Here is a 17,891-nt window from a genome sequence, read left to right as displayed (position 1 = left end):
CGGTGGGGACAAGGGACAGGGCGAGGTGTCCGTGGGGTCGGCGCCTTCTTTGGTTTAAATGTCGGGAATTTTGGGGAGGGGGGGACAGGTGGCACCTCCTGGCACTGCGGGTGGCACCGGCGACATCCTCGGGTGGCTCCTGCAGTCGTGCCCGGCTCCCGGGAATCGGCGGGATCCGGGCGGGAATTACCGGGAATCGTCACCGGGAGTCGGGGTCCCGCTGTCCCCCGCTGCTCCGGGGGGACGGAGCCGGGAAAGGTCCGGGGGTGGCCCCAGGGGGCTCTGACGACCCTAAAAGCGACGGTGGCAGCGGGGACACGCGGGAAGGCGCCGTGCCGTCATCCCGGGAATCTTCATCTTCCTCATCCCAGCAGGAGCTGCCGAACCCCACAACGATCCCCCAAAATCCGGGCAAATCCCAGCGCGGAGGAGCCTCTGGGTTCTCCCGAAAATCACCCCAAAAATCCCTGCGGGGACCTCCCGGCTCCTCCCGGTGTCGCCGCCTCCTCTCGGTGTCCCCGGGGCTGCCGCCGCGTGCGGGAGCGACAACGACGGCGACAAAAACCCGGGACGGAGCCGCTCCAGCGCCGGGGGTGGGGACCGGGGGTGGCGTGTCCGGGGACCAAGTGTGACATGTCCGGGGCTGGGGACCGGGGGTGGCGTGTCCGGGGCTGGGGACCGGCCGTGGTGTCCCCGCTGTCCCTGGGGCTGGGGACCGGCTGTGACATGTCCGGGGACCGGCTGTGACATGTCCGGGGTCGGGGACCGGCCGTGGTGTCCCCGCTGTCCCTGGGGCTGGGGACCGGCTGTGACATGTCCGGGGACCAAGTGTGACAAGTCCGGGGTCGGGGACCGGCCGTGGTGTCCCCGCTGTCCCCGCTGTCCCTGGGGCTGGGGACCAACTGTGACATGTCCGGGGTCGGGGACCGGCCGTGCCGTGTCCCCGCTGTCCCCGCTGTCCCTGTGGGTCGGGGACCGGCCGTGCCGTGTCCCCGCTGTCCCCGGTGCCGGGACTCGCCGCGCTCCGTCTCCCGGCGCTGCCGCCCGGCCCGGGGAGCCTCGTGGCTCGGCCCCGGGACACGAACCGGAGCCCGGCTCTGCCGCGGGAGCTGCCGCCGTCCCGGTGCCGCCGGGCCTCACTCGGTGTCGGCGCGGGCCGCGGGCGCCTCGGGCTCCCAGAGCACGAACTCGTGCAGCAGCGTGTTCACGGTGTCCGGGCACTCCAGCATCACCATGTGGCTGCCCTCGTCGATCACCTTCAGGAAGGCGATCAGCAGGATCTGCGGGTGCCAGCGACGCCGTGAGACCCCCGAGGTGGCACGGGCCCCCCGAGCCGCGCCATGTCCCGTGTCCCTGCCATGTCCCTGCCATGTCCGATGTCCCATTGCCATCTCCCTGCCCATGTCCCATGTCCCTGCCCTGCCAGGGTGTCCCTGCCCACGCCCCCTGTCCCATTTTCCATTTCCCAAGTCCCATTTCCCACATCCCTGCCCGTGCCAGGTTGTCCCTGCCATGTCCCATGTCCCATTCCCATGTCCCTGCCCTGCCAGGGTGTCCCTGCCATGTCCCGTGTCCCATTGCCATCTCCCTGCCCATGTCCCATGTCCCTGCCCATGTCCCTGCCCTGCCAGGGTGTCCCTGCCCACGCCCCCTGTCCCATTTTCCATTTCCCAAGTCCCATTTCCCACATCCCTGCCCGTGCCAGGTTATCCCTGCCATGTCCCGTGTCCCTGCCCATGTCCCGTGTCCCTGCCCATGTCCCTGCCCGTGCCAGGTTGTCCCTGCCATGTCCCATGTCCCATTCCCATGTCCCTGCCCATGCCAAGGTGTCCCTGCCATGTCCCGTGTCCCTGCCCATGTCCCTGCCCATGTCCCTGCCCTGCCAGGGTGTCCCTGCCCACGCCCCCTGTCCCATTTTCCATTTCCCAAGTCCCATTTCCCACGTCCCTGCCCGTGCCAAGCTGCCCCCACCCCTGTGCCAGCCCTGGCACTGCCCCTCCGATCACCAGCGGATTTTCCTCCTCCCATTTCCCACCACCCCAACCATCCACAGCCACCCCAAATTTCGGGGGGGCAGAGCCCCCAGACCCTTTCCGGGGCGGGATTGGGTGGCACCCCCGCACCTCTGCCATCCTCTGGTCCTCCTCGATGGGCACGAACTTGTCGTGCATGCCGTGCACCAGCAGCACGGGCACGGCCAGCTCGGCGTGGTACAGCTCGTCGCCCTCGGGCCAGTACTGCCCGCTCATGGTGGCCCGCAGCACGAAGGACGAGACGTTGAAGGCGTTGCCCTCCTTCAGCAGCTGCTTCTCCTTGGCACCTTGCCGGGCAAAGCCGGCCCTGGCACGGGGGGAGAGGGGTCAGCCCCAGATTTGGGGGGTGGCAGCGAGGGCGAGCCCCACGCAGGTCACGCTTTGTCACCTCCCTCGGGGTGGCAGTGCCAGGGTGACCCCTGGGTGGCACAGGACACCCCTGGGTGGCACAGGACACCCCTGGATGACACAGGACACCCCTCAGTAGCACAGGACACCCCTGAGTGGCACAGGACACCCCTGGGTGGTACAGGATACCCGTGGGTGGCACAGGGACACCCCTGGGTGGCACAGGACACCCCGGCAGTGTGACTCACTTGAGGAAGCTCCAGGCCAGGCAGGGGGACAGGCAGTGCAGCACGCACGGGGGCAGGTTGAAGATGGAGCACAGGCTGGGCTCCAGCGCCGTGGGGCCGCCCCCGTTGATCATGATCACTTTGTGCACCAGCTCCGGGTACTCGTGCGCCAGGAACGTGCAGAAGGACACCCTGAAAGGGTTAAAAATATCCACAAAGTTGTTATTTATTTATTAGTTATATTGATCATGATCACCTTGTGCACCAGCTCCGGGTACTCGTGCGCCAGGAACGTGCAGAAGGACACCCTGAAAGGGTTAAAAATATCCACAAAGTTGTTATTTATTTATTAGTTATATTGATCATGATCACCTTGTGCACCAGCTCCGGGTACTCGTGTGCCAGGAACGTGCAGAAGGACACCCTGAAAGGGTTAAAAATATCCACAAAGTTGTTATTTATTTATTAGTTATATTAATTTGTTATTTTAATTATTCATTATATCGATCATGATCACTTTGTGCACCAGCTCCGGGTACTCGTGCACCAGGAACGTGCAGAAGGACACCCTGAAAGGGTTAAAAATATCCACAAAGTTGTTATTTATTTATTAGTTATATTGATCATGATCACCTTGTGCACCAGCTCCGGGTACTCGTGCGCCAGGAACGTGCAGAAGGACACCCTGAAAGGGTTAAAAATATCCACAAAGTTGTCATTTTAATTATTAGTTATATTAATTTGTTATTTTAATTATTCATTATATCGATCATGATCACTTTGTGCACCAGGTCCGGGTACTCGTGCAGAAGGACACCCTGAAAGGGTTAAAAATAACCATGGGGCTGCTGGCTTTTGTTAGTTTAATTATATAATTATTACCCATATTAGTTACATTAATTACGTTGATTATATTAATTATATTGGACATGATCACCTTGTGCACCAGCTCCGGGTACTCGTGCAGAAGGACACCCTGAAAGGGTTAAAAATAACGGTGGGGTTTTTGGCTTTCACTAGTTTAATTATATAATCATTAATTATATTGGTTATGTTGATCATGTTGAGTATATTAATTATATTGATTACATTGATTATTGCCACAACTCCACAGATTATATAGGTTATATTATATTGATTATGTTAATTATATTAATTATACATTTATAGCAATTATATAGACTATATTAGTTATATTGATTATATTAATTATAATAACTGTGTAATTATATAGATTATATTGGTTATATTCATTATACTATTTATATTGATGATATAGGTTATATTTATTCTATTCATTATGTAATTATATTGATTGTACTGATTAGATTGGTTTATTGGTTATATTGGCTGTATTAATTATATTAATTATATAATTATATCAATTATATAGATGATATTGATGACATTGGTTGTATAGATGACATTAATCATGTTAATGATAATAATTATGCTAATTCTGCGGATTATGCAGCCCCCCGCGTGCCCTCCAGCCTTGTCCCGAGCTGGCCCCGCCGGCCCCGGCTCCTCCGCTGAGGCGGATCCCTAATCCCGGCTTGTCCCAGTTCCGGCCCTGCCCTTCCCTCCCGCGGGAACGGGACAAACGGGGCTGGGAACGGGCTGGGAACGGGACAAACGGGGCAAGAATGGGCTGGGAACGGGACAAACGGGGCAAGAATGGGCTGGGAACGGGACAAACGGGGCTGGGAACGGGCTGGGAATAGGCTGGGAACGGGACTGGGAAGGGGCTGGGAACGGGACAAACGGGGCTGGGAACGGGCTGGGAACGGGACAAACGGGGCAAGAATGGGCTGGGAACGGGACAAACAGGGCAAGAATGGGCTGGGAACGGGACAAACGGGGCTGGGAACGGGCTGGGAACGGGACAAACACGGCAAGAATGGGCTGGGAACGGGACAAACGGGGCTGGGAACGGGCTGGGAACGGGACAAACACGGCAAGAATGGGCTGGGAACGGGACAAACGGGGCTGGGAACGGGCTGGGAACGGGACAAATGGGGCTGGGAACGGGCTGGGAACGGGACAAACACGGCAAGAATGGGATAAACGGGGCAAAACCAGGCTGGGAACGGGATAAACGGGGCTGGGAGCAGGCTGGGAATGAGGCAAACGGGGCAAGAACGGGCTGGGAACAGGATAAACGGGGCAAAAACGGGATAGAGATAAATGGGATAGAAACAAGATAAATGGGGCAAAAATGGGATAGAAATGGGATAAAAATGGGATAGAAATGGGATAAATGGGACAAAGATGGGATAAATGGCATAAAAATGGGATAAATGGCATAAAAATGGGATAAATGGCATAAAAATGGGATAAATGGGACAAAGATGGGATAAAAGGGATAAAAATGGGATAAATGGGACAAAGATGGGATAAAAGGGATAAAGCCAGGCCAAAAATGGGATAAAAAAGAAAGGGAACCCCCAAACACCTGACATGCAGGATTTGTGGCCATTCCCGTTTCACGGGATGATCCCACCCTGCTCCCAGCCCCTCACCCGGAGGAGTGCCCGGTGAGGATGTTCCTTTCCTTGGGAAACGCTTGCACAGAACCCAAGGATTGTGGAGCTCCGCATCCCAGAATAAATGGGACAAACGCCCCGAATGGAAACCCCGGACGCCAGAAATGGGGGATCTGTGGCCGTTCCCGGTTTCCAGGGGGACCCAGCCCCTCACCCGTAGGAGTGCCCGATGAGGATGTTCCTTTTCTTGGCGTAGCGCTTGAACACGACCCTCATGTCCTCGGCCAGCGCGTAGAAGGTGTAAGCGGCGGCCACGGGCGGCGCCGAGCTGCCGCCGTGCCCCGCCAAATCCGGCGCCACCACCTCGTAACCCAGCTTGGAGAAGAATTCCAGCTGCTCCTTCCAGATGTCCAAGGAGCCGCCGACGCCGTGGATGAAGAAGAGCACCACGTCGCCGTGCGTGCCCTTGCAGCTGGTGATGCGCTTCTTGCAGTCCACCGTCACCACCCTCTTGGGCTTGCGCTTGCGGCGCTTGGCCGCGCCGTCCTTGGCCGTGGTGGCCGCGGTGGCCGTGCCGTCCTTGGTGGCCGCGCCATCCTTGGTGGCCGCGGTGGCCATGCTGTCCTTGGTCGTGGTGGCCACACCGTCCTTGGTGGCCTTGGTGGCCACGGTGGCTGCGCCGTTCTTGGTTGTGGTGGCCATGCTGTCCTTGGTCATGGTGGCCGTGCCATCCTTGGTGACTGCGCCATCCTTGGCGTCCTTGGTGGCCGCGCCGTCCTTGGTGGCCGCGGGCTCCGGCGCTCCCGGCTCGCCGCTGGCCCCGGGCAGGTTCTCGATCAGCAGCTGCCCGTTGCGGTAGAGCGTGATGCGGCGCTGGCAGCGCAGCGCCGGCCGCTCCGGCGCCGCGGCGGCGGCCGGCGATTCCGGCGGGCCCCGGCGCTCGGGGACGGCGTGGCGGACGCGCAGCACGCGGCCCGGCTTCACCTCCAGGAAGGTGAAGCCGTCGCAGGACTCAACGCTGTCCAGCGGCCCCACGGCGTTGGGCGTCTTGCCCAGCAGGCAGCAGAGGAAGCCCTCGGTCAGGCTGGTCAGCATGGTGATGCCTGGGGGTGGGAAAAGGGTGAAAATGGGGAAATGGGGGAATGGGGGAATGGGAATGGGGGGAGTGGGGGGATTGGGAATTGGGGGAATTGGGGGAATGGGGGATTGGGAATGGGGGAATGGGGGAATGGGGGATTGGGAATGGGGGGAATGGGGGAATGGGGGATTGGGAATGGGGGAATGGGGGGATTGGGAATTGGGGGAATGGGGGGATTGGGAATTGGGGGAATGGGGGGATTGGGAATGGGGGGAATGGGGGGATTGGGGGGAGTGGGGGGAATGGGGGGATTGGGAATTGGGGAAATGGGGGGAATGGGGGGATTGGGAATGGGGGGAATGGGGGATTGGGGGGAGTGGGGGGAATGGGGGGATTGGGAATTGGGGGAATGGGGGAATGGGAATTGGGGGAATGGGGGATTTGGAATGGGGGGAATGGGGGGATTGGGAATTGGGGGAATGGGGGATTGGGAATGGGGGAATGGGGGAATGGGGGATTTGGAATGGGGGGAATGGGGGGAATGGGGGAATGGGGAAATGGGGGGAGTGGGGGATTGGGAATGGGGGGAATGGGGGGATTGGGAATTGGGGGAATTGGGGGAATGGGGGATTGGGAATGGGGGGAATGGGGGGATTGGGAATTGGGGAAATGGGGGATTGGGAATGGGGGAATGGGGGGATTGGGAATTGGGGGAATGTGGGGAATGGGGGGAATGGGGGGAATTGGGGAAATCAGGGAAATGGGGGATTGGGAATTGGGGGAATGGGGGGGAAATGGGGGAGACTGGGGGAAAATGGGGGGAAATGGGGAAATCAGGGGAAATGGGGCGATTGGGAATGGGGGGAATGGGGGGAATGGGGGGAATTGGGGAGAAATGGGGGAAAATGAGGGGAATGGGGGAAATGGGGAGGAAAACGGGGAGGAAAATGAGGGAAATGGGGGGAAATGGGGGAAATCGGGGGGAAAATGGGGGAATTGGGGAGGAAAATGGGGAGAAATGAGGGGAAAATGGGGGGAAATGGGGAGGAAAATGGGGAGGAAAATGGGGAGGAAAATGGGGGAAAAGTAGGGGAAAATGGGGGGAAATGGGGAGGAAAATGGGGAGGAAAATGGGGAACACTGGGGGGGGGAACATCAGACAATGGGGGAAAATGGGAAAAAAATGGGGGGAAATTAGGGGGAAATGGGATTCAGCCCCAATTCCAGGAGAGGGTTTTGGCAATGGGAACCTGTCAGTGATGTTGTTCAGCATGGTAATCCCTGGAAAAATGGGGGAAATGTGGGAAAATATGGAAAAATATGGAAAAACATGGAAACATGGAAAATTCCCTATCCTGCTCTTTTCTGTCCCCTCAAGTTCCCATCACAGCCTTTGGAAAAGGGATTTGTTCTGACTGAAGGAAAAAACCTGGGAAAAAAAAAGCCTGTTTGGTACAGAAAATTCCCATTTTCCCAAGAAATGGAGCATAGGGAAGCTCCAGCCACAGGAATTCATTATTTTTCCCATGAAAGGTAAATATTTATCCCACAAAATTGAAATATTTATCTCATTAAATATGAACACGGCTGCGGTCAGAAGCAGCATCCGAGGTGGGAATTAAAATTTAATTGAAATCCCACCTCAAAATAAACTAAAGAATGATAATCCCATCCTGGGAGTGGGATTATCCCAGCTGTTCCCAAAGCTCGCTCCTGGAATTTGGATTTTGGGGATATTCCGGGGAAAAGCTGGTGGGAATGGGGGCATGGAGGTCAGGAATGGGTTAATTATGGCTGAGGGAAAAGGAACGCGGTGAATTATTGATGGCAGCGGGAAAGAGAGCAGGACCCGAGCGCCGATCCCGCGGGATCCCATGTGGGATCCCATTCCTGCGGGATCCCATTCCCAGTTCACATTCCTGCACAATCCCATTCCCATTCCTGTGGGATCCCAGTTCCCATTCCTGTGGGATCCCAGTTCCCATTCCTGCAAGATCCCGTTCCCAGATCCCTGGATCCCTGTATTCCCAGATCCCTGGATTCCCAGATCCCCGGATTCCCAGACCCCCGGATTCCCAGATCCCTGGATCCCTGTATTCCCAGATCCCTGTATTTCCATATACCTGGATCCCCGTGTCCCTGGATCCCCGGATCCCCGGATCCCCAGATCCCCGGATTCCCAGACCCCCGGATTCCCAGATCCCTGGATTCCTGGATTCCCAGATCCCTGTATTTCCATATACCTGGATCCCCGTGTCCCTGGATCCCCGGATTCCAAGATCCCCGGATTCCCAGACCCCCGGATTCCCAGATCCCTGGATTCCTGGATTCCCAGATCCCTGTATTTCCATATACCTGGATCCCCGTGTCCCTGGATCCCCGGATCCCCAGATCCCCGGATTCCCAGACCCCCGGATTCCCAGATCCCTGGATTCCAAGATCCCTGGATCCCCGGATCTCCCACCTCCCCCGCGCTCCGTGCTGGGAGCAGCCAGGGAGGAAAGGCAGGAGAAGATCCCGGTGGATGCGGGAATCTGGGAATGGCGCCGGTTGCCGTGGAAACGGGATTATCCCGGCCTCAGCCCGGCTCCTTCCCTGCCCGAGGGATCCCGGGAATCTGGGAATTACAGAAGCTGTGAATCTGGCAATTTGGGAATCTGGGATTTCAGGAACCTGGGAATCTGGGAATCCGGGATTTCGGGAATTTGGGAATCTGGGAATCCGGGATTTGGGATTTCAGGAACCTGGGAATCTGGGAATCTGAGAATTCAGGGTTTCGGGAATTTGAGAAATTGGAAATTCAGGATTTGGGGAATGTGGCGCCTGTTGTGTAAGGCTGGGAATGGCGCCAAGGTGGAAATGGGGGATCTGGCTGTGGGATCCTGCTGCGATCCGGGATCTGCCGCGGGATCCTGTGCTGGGATCCTGCGGTGGCATGGCACAGGGGACACGGGAACAGTGCTGGGACTTGCACCTGGGTTTGGGATCAGGATTTGGGATTGGGGTCTGGGATCGGGGTCTGGGATCAGGATTTGGGATCGGGGTCTGGGATCGGGGTCTGGGATCGGGGTCTGGGATCAGGATTTGGGATCAGGGTCTGGGATCGGGGTTTGGGATCAGGGTCTGGGATCAGGATTTGGGATCAGGGTCTGGGATCAGGATTTACGATCAGGCACTGGAAGCAGCCCAGCCTCTCCCCCACCACGGGCAGGTTTTCCCAAAATTCCAGCGGCTCCCACCTCCCCCAGCAATCCTTCCCCTCCGTTGCATCATGAGGGAAGGAAAGGAAGGGAGGGAAGGGAAGGAAAGAAATGAGCTTTTCCCCAAGTTGTGTTTCCAGGATAATTCCCCCTTTCCCGCTCCCCGCACCTGCAGAAATCCGGGATTTTCCCGGCTCCCGCTCCTCTCTGCCCCAAAGCACCCCAACCCCCGTCGCATCCCAGATTTTTTTCTCTTCCCGACGGGAAGAATTCCCGCATTTTGGGGGCATCGCCTCCCGCGGCAGCACCTTTGGCGTCAGGACATTCCCGCAGCACCGCAGAGGGGAACGCGCCGCTCACCTCATGGGCGGCCGAGGAAAAAACCCTGGAATGGCGCAGAATTCCCGGTGGGAAGGCTGGAATAGCGCAGAATTCCCGTTGGGAAGGCTGGAATGGCGCAGAATTCCCGGTGGGAAGGCTGGAATAGCGCAGAATTCCCGGTGGGCAGGCTGGAAGGGCGCAGAATTCCCGGTGGGCAGGCTGGAATAGCGCAGAATTCCCGGTGGGAAGGCTGGAAGGGCGCAGAATTCCCGGTGGGAAGGCTGGAATGGCGCAGAATTCCCGGTGGGAAGGCTGGAATAGCGCAGAATTCCCGCTGGAGAGGCGATGCCGGGGCGGTGCGAGCAGGGCGGTTCAAATCCCGGGGTTTTTTCCAGGCTTTTTTTTTTTTTTTTTTTTTTTTTTGGGGGGGGGGGGGGGGGATGGAACTCCTTCAGCCCCCCCGGAAAATTCCCAAAAATCCCAGGAATGCCCCGAGGTGGCGGCCGCGGCCGCTCCGGGGGCGCTCGGGGCTCGTCCTTGGAGCGGTCGCCATGGAAAAGGCAAAGCCCCGCTGAGGGGCGGGACCGCGGCTGACGGACACGGGCGGGGAAACTGAGGCACGGCGGGACGGGGGGACGGGGATGGGGATGGGGACAGGAACAGGAACGGGTACAGGGACGGGGACAGGGATGGGGACAGGAATGGGGACAGGGATGGGACAGGAACGGGGACAGGGATGGGGACAGGGATGGGGACAGGGATGGGGACAGGGATGGGACAGGGATGGGGACAGGAACGGGGACAGGGATGGGGACAGGGGCTGATGGACACGGGCGGGGAAACTGAGGCACGGCGCAACGGAGGGGACGGGGGGACAGGAACAGGCACAGTAACAGGGACAGGGATGGGGACAGGGACAGGAACAGGGACAGGAACGGGGACAGGAACAGGGACAGGAACGGGGACAGGGATGGGGACAGCGATGGGGACAGGAATGGGGACGGGGACAGGGATGGGGACAGGAATGGGGACAGGAATGGGGACAGGGATGGGGACAGGAACGGGGACAAGGATAGGAACAGGGACAGGGATGGGGACAGGAATGGGGACAGGGACAGGAACGGGTACAGGGATGGGGACAGGAACGGGGACAGGGACAGGACAGGGACAGGGACGGGGACAGGAACGGGGACAGGGGTAAAGGAAAGGGACAGGACAGGGACAGGAGGGGACAGAGGTGGCCTTTGGGATGGGGTGGTGACACTGCGGTGCCTGTGGGGTGGCAAAGGGCACGAGCATGGCAGTGCCAGGGACAGAGCCATGATGGTGGCGGTGCCACCGACCCGGCACACGTGTGGCAGTGCCGTGACGGTGGCGGTGCCACCGACCTGGCACATGTGTGGCAGTGCCAGGAGGCCAAACAGCAAACCAGGGCTGAATTTTGGGGTTTTTATTCCCCAGATTCTGGGGTGGGGAGGGTTGAGCCGCTTCCCGTCCTTCCTGCTGGGACACAAAAACCAGGAGGGAAAAATCCCGGAGCTGCTGCTGCCCTTGGGATGGGGCTGGGATTGATCCCGAAGAGGAAAACCCTGGAATTCGCTGGGTGGGAAGGACCTGAAATCCCAATCCGGCCCCATCTCGGACCTGCCGCCTTTCCAGGCTGCTCCAGCCTTTCCTTGGACGTTCCAAGGACGGAGCGGCCGGAGCTGCTCTGGGAATTGCATCCCAGGCAGGAATCCCTTCCCAAAATCCCCAAATCCCCAAATCCCACCCAGCTCTCCCTTTTCCCTTCCCAAATCCATTCCCTGTGTCCTGTCCCTCCAGGCCTTGTCCCCAGTCCCTCTCCAGCTCTCCTGGAGCCCCTTTCAGGCCCCGGGAGCGGTTTTGTCGCCTGTCGCGACAGGCCCCGAGCGACAAGGCCGCAATGGCGCCGTTGCCGCGGCAACTCCCCGGGGAACTACGGCCCCCACCAGCCCTTGCGGCGTAGCGCAGCTGTGATTGGCTGGGAGGACGGAGCCAATGGGAAGCGGCGTTGTTGGTGAGCGGGACAAAATGGCGGCGCTGCGCCCGGTGAGCCGCAGGTACCGGGAGGGGAAATCCCGACCTTAAAATTCCAAATTAATCCTTTACTCCTTCTCCTCACTCCTTGTTCTGCTTTCATTCCCCCCAAGCTTGTCCCTGCTGCGTGGTTTTCCCTTCCCGCCGCTGCCGAACGCTCTGGAGCCGCTTCCCGGGAGCTCCAGCGCCGCCGTTCTCCGCCGCCTCCCGGTGCCGCCGTGGGGTTTCCAGCAAAGCCGGGGGAAATCCCGGGGGAACGAGTACCAGCCCAACAACTGGAAGAGAAAGAAGACTCACGGCTGGATCAAACGGATCCGAACTGCGGGCGGGATCGCCGTGATCCTGCGGCGGATGCTGAAGGGGAGGAAATCCCTGAGCCACTGAGGCAGCGCCGGGAATTCCCCGGGAATTCTCCTCCGGGAATCCTCCAGGAATTCGGGATGGTCCCGCCGGGCCCTGCAGGGGGAGCGCAGCCCTGCTCGCAGTGTCATCTGCGTCCCTCCGAGACAGTTGTTCAATTATCCTGGCGTGTTTATTCCAAGTTTTTACGTTTTGTTGGTTTATAAACCGTGGCGATGCAGAGCGGGTTGAAATCTCAGCGTGTCGCCTGGAACTTCTTGCATTAATTAGGGTGGTGGATTTAATTAGGCTGGGGAATTTAATGAGGAGTGGGAATCTGGCGCCGATATTTGGAAAGGGTGGGAGGTGCGAAATTAAAGCTGGAATTCAGGTTTACTTCACTCTGCCGCATCCTCTGGGCTCCTGATTCCAGCATCACCTCTGGGATGGGATAAAGTGAAGGAATTCTTCTCCCCGCGCGCGCCGCTTAACGATCCGTCATTAATTAATTAATGAGATGGATCGCCGCCCAAACGACAACTCCCGGCGTGCCCCGCGCCGCGCTCCATCCGGGTCCTTCCGCGCGGGCACTTCCTGCCCCAACCCGACCTTCCTGTTGATGATTGACAGGCGCCGCGCCCAATAGCAGTGCACGGTTGCGCGGCGCGGACCAATCGCTGAGAGCGGAGCGGGCGGGCATGGCGGTGGGCGGGTCGGGGCGGCCGCTCCCGGCTGGCGGCGGAGAAGATGGTACGTGAGGGCCCCGCCGCCATGGCGGCCCCGCGCCCGCCCCGCCGCCCTCCCGGTACCGCCGCGGCCGCGCCGAGGCCGCCTGGGGGGTCTGAGGGGTCTGGGGGCCTGAGGGGTCTGGGGGTGTGAGGCGTGTGAGGCGTTTGGGGGTGTGAGGGGGGTGAGGGGTTTGGGGGTGTGGGGGGTTTGGAGGTGTGAGAGAGCTCCAGGGTTTGGGGATCTGGGCAGCCCCAGGGGGGTTTGGGGATTTGGGGAGCTCCAGAGCCGGGTTTGGGGATTTGTGGAGCCCCAGGGGGGTTTGGGGCTTTGGGGTGGGGTTGGAGCACCCCAATGTGGGTGGAGGGCCCCCTAAAATGGGGCTGAACCATTTGTTTTATGGGGGGGTTATGGGGGGACACCCTAAAATGGGGCTGAACCATTTGTTTTGTGGGGGGGTTCAGGGGGACACCCTAAAATGGGGCTGAACCATTTGTTTTGTGGGGGGGTTATGGGGGACACCCTAAAATGGGGCTGAACCATTTGTTTTGTGGGGGAGTTCAGGGGTCACCCTAAAATGGGGCTGAACCATTTGTTTTACGGGGGGACACCCTAAAATGGGGCTGAACCATTTGTTTTGGGGGGGGGGGGTCATGGGGCCAAACCATTTGTTTTTGGGGGTGTTTAGGGGTGACAGCCTCGGGATCACCCCGGGAGTTTTCTGTGGGAAGGGGAAGTTTGGAGCTGCCCAATTCCCGGGAGTTCCCCTCATTCCCTGGGGGGTGCCGGCGCTCCTGAGGGATTTGGGGAAAATTCTGGGAATTGTGCCTCTCCAGGCAGATTTCTTGAAGGGGCTCCCGGTGTACAACAAGAGCAACTTCAGCAGGTTCCATGCGGATTCCGTCTGCAAGGCTTCCGTGAGTGCTCCGGGGCCAATCCCGGACTTCCCAAATTATGGAATTCCCAATCCTGGAGTCCCCCAGTCCCTGAATTCCAAAATCCTGGGGTTCCCAATCCCAGTATTCACAGATTCCGGCATTTCCGAATCCCGGAATTCCCCAGTCCTGGAATTCCCTAATTCCAGAGTTCCCCAGTCCTGCAGTTCCCAAACTGTGGCATTCCCAAATCCCGACGTTCCTGAATCCCAGCAGTGCCAAATCCTGGCATTCCCAAATCCCGATGTTCCCAAATCCTGGAATTCCTGAATCCTGGCACTCCCTAATCCTGGCATTCCTGAATCCTGGCACTCCCCATCCCAGTGTTCCGAACGCTGGTGTTCCCAAATCCCGATATTCCCGATATTCCCGGCATTCCCGGCACTCCCAGCCTGAGGCCCTGTCCCGTTGCGTTGCAGAACCGCCGGCCCTCGGTGTACCTGCCCACCAGAGAATTCCCCTCGGAGCAGAGTGAGTATTCCCGGGAAAATCCCCTCTGGATCCAAGAGCCCGGAGCTTCCCTCCCTTTATTCCCAGGATTCCCTTTTTAAATTCCCAGTTTCCCCCTTTTAATTCCCAGTTTCCCCCTTTTAATTCCCAGTTTTTCCTTTAGTAATTCTCATTTTCTCCTTTCTTTATTCCCAGTTTCCCCTTATTTATCCCAAATTTCCCACTTTTTTATTCCAAATTTTCCCTCTTTTTAGTCTCAGGCTTCCCTCTATTTATTCCCAATTTTCTTTCTATTTATTCCCACTTCCCCCTTTCTTTATTCCCAGTTTCTCTGCCTCTTTATCACCAATTTCCCTCCAGCAATTCCCAGTTTTTCCACCCTCCTCAACCACTGGAATCCTCCTAAAACTTGGAATTTTTTCCCTGTTTTTCCCCGGAATTTTTCCCAGTAATCGTGACAGAGAAGACGAACATCCTCCTGCGCTACCTCCACCAGCAGTGGGACAAAAAGGTGAAATTCCCGCTTTTCCCGGGAATTTGGGGTGGATTTTCCTGGGAATTTGGGGTTGGTTGGTGCCAGGAGCTGTTCCTGTGGGAATTCCAGGCGGGAAATCCCCAGGGTGGCTCAAGCCCTGGAAATGAGGGAAAATCGGGATTGGGGGGAGGCTGGGGTTGGGAATTTGGGAATGCTGGGATTTGGGAATTACAGGGTTTGGGAATGCTGGGGTTGGGAATTATGAGGTGTGGGAATGCTGGGATTTGGGAATCCCGGGATTTGGGAATCCCAGGGATGTCCATGCTGGGAGTCTCCCTGTGGAATTGCCCCTGGAATGCCCCAAAATCCCTGAAATCCCTCAGAATTCCCCCTGAAATCCCCCAAACCCCCCGGAACCCCCCGGAATTCCCTGGAATTCCCTGGGATTGCAGAATGCGGCCAAGAAGCGGGAGCAGGAGCAGGGGGAGCTGGAGGGGGAGAACTCGGCCCCGCCGCGGAAAATCGCCCGGACCGGCAGCCAGGACATGACCGAGGACACTTAAAATCCCGGGAATCCGGGAATTCCCGAGGCTCTTCCCGCTTTTTTGCGCCTCCCCCCCGCTCTGGGAATTCCCGGGATCCGCCCTATTTATTTGGGATTTGCCTCCTTGCCGCTTCCTGGTTTGTATTTATGGGATTTTTATGGAGAGGGAGGATTTGTCCATCCTTCGGGGCCCCCGGTGCCGGAATTCCCGTTTTTCCTGGGATTCCTGGGTGCTGCTCCCGATTCCCCAAATTCCCCTTTTCCCTGCGATTCCTGGGATTTGCTCCTGAGATCTCCCCCGGAGAGCTCGTTCCCAAAAATCCGCTTTTCCCGGATCACTTGGATCTGACCCTGTGACATCCCAGAATTCCTAATTCCCAAAAATCCATTTTTCCCGGGATCACTTGGATCTGACCTTCTGTTATCCTAGAATTCTTAATTTCCAAAAATCCACTTTTCCTGGGATTTATTCCCTTCTCAAACATCCCTTTTCCCTGGGATTCCTTGGATCTGCTCCTTGTGGAATTCCAGGATAACTTTTTAAAATCTTTTCCCCCCCAAAATTCCACTTTTTCGGGATCTCCTCCCTTCCCCAAACCCATTTTTCCCTGGGATTCCCCACATCCCCTCCCTGTAAAATTCCAGGATTTTTTTTTCCCTTCACTTCTCCCTGGAGAAATTCCCAGGAATCCTTTGGATATTCCCAACCCAACCACGACTTGTGAGGCCTTTCCCGTTTTTCCAGAGAATTCCCAACCCCTTTCCCGGGCTCCCATCACGGCTGGAGCCCATCCCCGGGAATTTGCATCCCGGGATTTTTGGGGGGGGGCTGGATCCAGGGATTTTTTTCCCCCCCACCCTGTGGATCCTTAAATCCCCATTTTTCCCTGGGAATTCCCAGGGGAGAGAGCCGGAGCAGCTCCGGATCCGGGGGAATCCCGGCTGGAATTGGGGGGAGCCGGGCTGGGTGGTGGAAGATTCCCGGCTGGAATCCCGGGAATGCGGAGCACAGCCGGAGCCTCGACATTCCTGGAAAACCTCGGCCGAGGATGGGATGATCCCAAAATCCCAGCTGCTTTTCCACGGGGAGCCCTTCCCGTGGGAATCCCACCCCTTCTCCCTCCGGGAATTTTTCCTGGAGATTCCCATACCCAATTCCCGGCTCTGACTCTGGGGAGGTTCCTTCCTTTTCCTGGAAAATCCCGGATCCGCCTTCGGCGCTCCAGCCTGGGAAAGGCCAAAATTCCAGCAGAAGCTCGGGAGGAGCAGGACGCGGCTCCCGTCGGAATTCCCGGAATTTGGGACTGGAATTCAATCCAGAACTTTGGCTCTGCCTCCGTTTTTCCCAAGTTTTTGTTTTTGTTTTTGTTTTTTTTTTTGTTTGGTTGGTTTTTTTATGGAATTCCTGGAATGCTGTGTTGGGGGGAGGGGGGTGGGGGAAGGAAAAGCGGAATTCCCGGGATTTTACTTTTGGTGGGGATTCCAGCTGGAGAAACTCCCGGAGGAGGCGGATCTGAGGAACGTCCGGATGGAATTCCGGGAGAGGAGGGCGATCCCGGGGTTCCGCAGGCTCGGGAATGTTCATTAAAGAGTTGGCACTTCCGGCTGGAATTCCTGCTGCTTCCCCCTGGAAAAGGGGGAATGGGGATTGATCCCGGGAAAAGCGGGAGTGGGGAATTCCGGGGGGAAGGTTGGGATTGGCCGGAGCTCGACGGGATCGCCGGAGGGTCCGGGTGGCATCTGGGATTTGGGATCCCTGGATTTGGGATCCCTGGATTTGGGGTCCCTGGATTTGGGACCCCTGGATTTGGGATCCCTGGATTTGGGACTCCTGGATTTGGGATCCCTGGATTTGGGATCCCTGGATTTGGGATCCCTGGATTTGGGATCCCTGGATTTGGGACTCCTGGATTTGGGATCCCTGGATTTGGGATCCCTGGATTTGGGATCCCTGGATTTGGGATCCCTGGATTTGGGACTCCTGGATTTGGGATCCCTGGATTTGGGACTCCTGGATTTGGGATCCCTGGATTTGGGGTCCCTGGATTTGGGATCCCTGGATTTGGGATCCCTGGATTTGGGACTCCTGGATTTGGGATCCCTGGATTTGGGATCCCTGGATTTGGGATCCCTGGATTTGGGATCCCTGGATTTGGGGTCTCATCCGTGGATTTCTTTGGGATCCCTGCAGTGAGTCCTGTCCCCATCCTGAATTCCCAATATCCCTGGATTTGGGTTCTCCCATCCCTGGATTTGGGATCCCTGGATTTGGGATCCCTGGATTTGGGATCCCTGGATTTGGGGTCTCATCCGTGGATTTCTTTGGGATCCCTGCAGTGAGTCCTGTCCCCATCCTGAATTCCCAATATCCCTGGATTTGGGTTCTCCCATCCCTGGATTTGGGATCCCCCCCCTCCTCCAGCTCATTCCCAGCTTTCCTTAGAATTCCGGGAACCCTTGATCCCATTCAGGAAATCTGGAAAATTCCTGTGAAAATCCAACCCAGAATTCCCCAAATCCACCAAATCCCGGGGTTTTCCTGGGTTTTTTTGCCCCGTTCCCTCCTCATCCCGGGATTTTCCGTGTCCCAAATCCCGGGACTCTGCTCCCAAACACCCCCAGGGCTTGGAATTCTCGGAATTCCTGGAATTCCCAGAGGCTGAATCCCCGA

General features: G+C 57.6%; 3 protein-coding genes across 3 annotated transcripts; 2 read left to right on the top strand and 1 right to left on the bottom strand.

The window, feature by feature from the left end:
* Nucleotides 1-1,131: 1,131 nt before the first annotated feature.
* On the bottom strand, nt 1,132-10,318 carry ABHD8 (abhydrolase domain containing 8). Its single transcript, XM_077788887.1, has 5 exons — nt 9,733-10,318; nt 5,309-6,197; nt 2,630-2,800; nt 2,124-2,340; nt 1,132-1,280 (listed from the first exon to the last, which is right to left on the bottom strand). The coding sequence occupies exons 2-5, from the start codon at nt 6,187-6,189 to the stop codon at nt 1,137-1,139; spliced, it is 1,413 nt and encodes a 470-aa protein (XP_077645013.1). The 5' UTR covers nt 6,190-6,197; nt 9,733-10,318; the 3' UTR covers nt 1,132-1,136.
* Nucleotides 10,319-11,697: 1,379 nt separating this feature from the next.
* On the top strand, nt 11,698-12,344 carry MRPL34 (mitochondrial ribosomal protein L34). The gene is made up of 2 exons (XM_021544892.3): nt 11,698-11,774; nt 11,865-12,344. The coding sequence occupies exons 1-2, from the start codon at nt 11,713-11,715 to the stop codon at nt 12,133-12,135; spliced, it is 333 nt and encodes a 110-aa protein (XP_021400567.3). The 5' UTR covers nt 11,698-11,712; the 3' UTR covers nt 12,136-12,344.
* A 436-nt stretch (nt 12,345-12,780) lies between these two features.
* DDA1 (DET1 and DDB1 associated 1) lies at nt 12,781-15,349 on the top strand. Its single transcript, XM_077788883.1, has 5 exons — nt 12,781-12,840; nt 13,653-13,733; nt 14,171-14,222; nt 14,651-14,712; nt 15,129-15,349. Exons 1-5 carry the CDS (start codon nt 12,838-12,840, stop codon nt 15,237-15,239), a joined length of 309 nt encoding a protein of 102 aa, XP_077645009.1. The 5' UTR covers nt 12,781-12,837; the 3' UTR covers nt 15,240-15,349.
* Nucleotides 15,350-17,891: the final 2,542 nt, after the last annotated feature.

The sequence above is a fragment of the Lonchura striata genome, chromosome 28 (genome assembly GCF_046129695.1).
Source record: "Lonchura striata isolate bLonStr1 chromosome 28, bLonStr1.mat, whole genome shotgun sequence".
Lineage (NCBI taxonomy): Eukaryota > Metazoa > Chordata > Aves > Passeriformes > Estrildidae > Lonchura > Lonchura striata.
The sequence above is the reverse complement of the archived record's forward strand: the minus strand, read 5'-3'. Positions and strand labels throughout refer to the sequence as shown.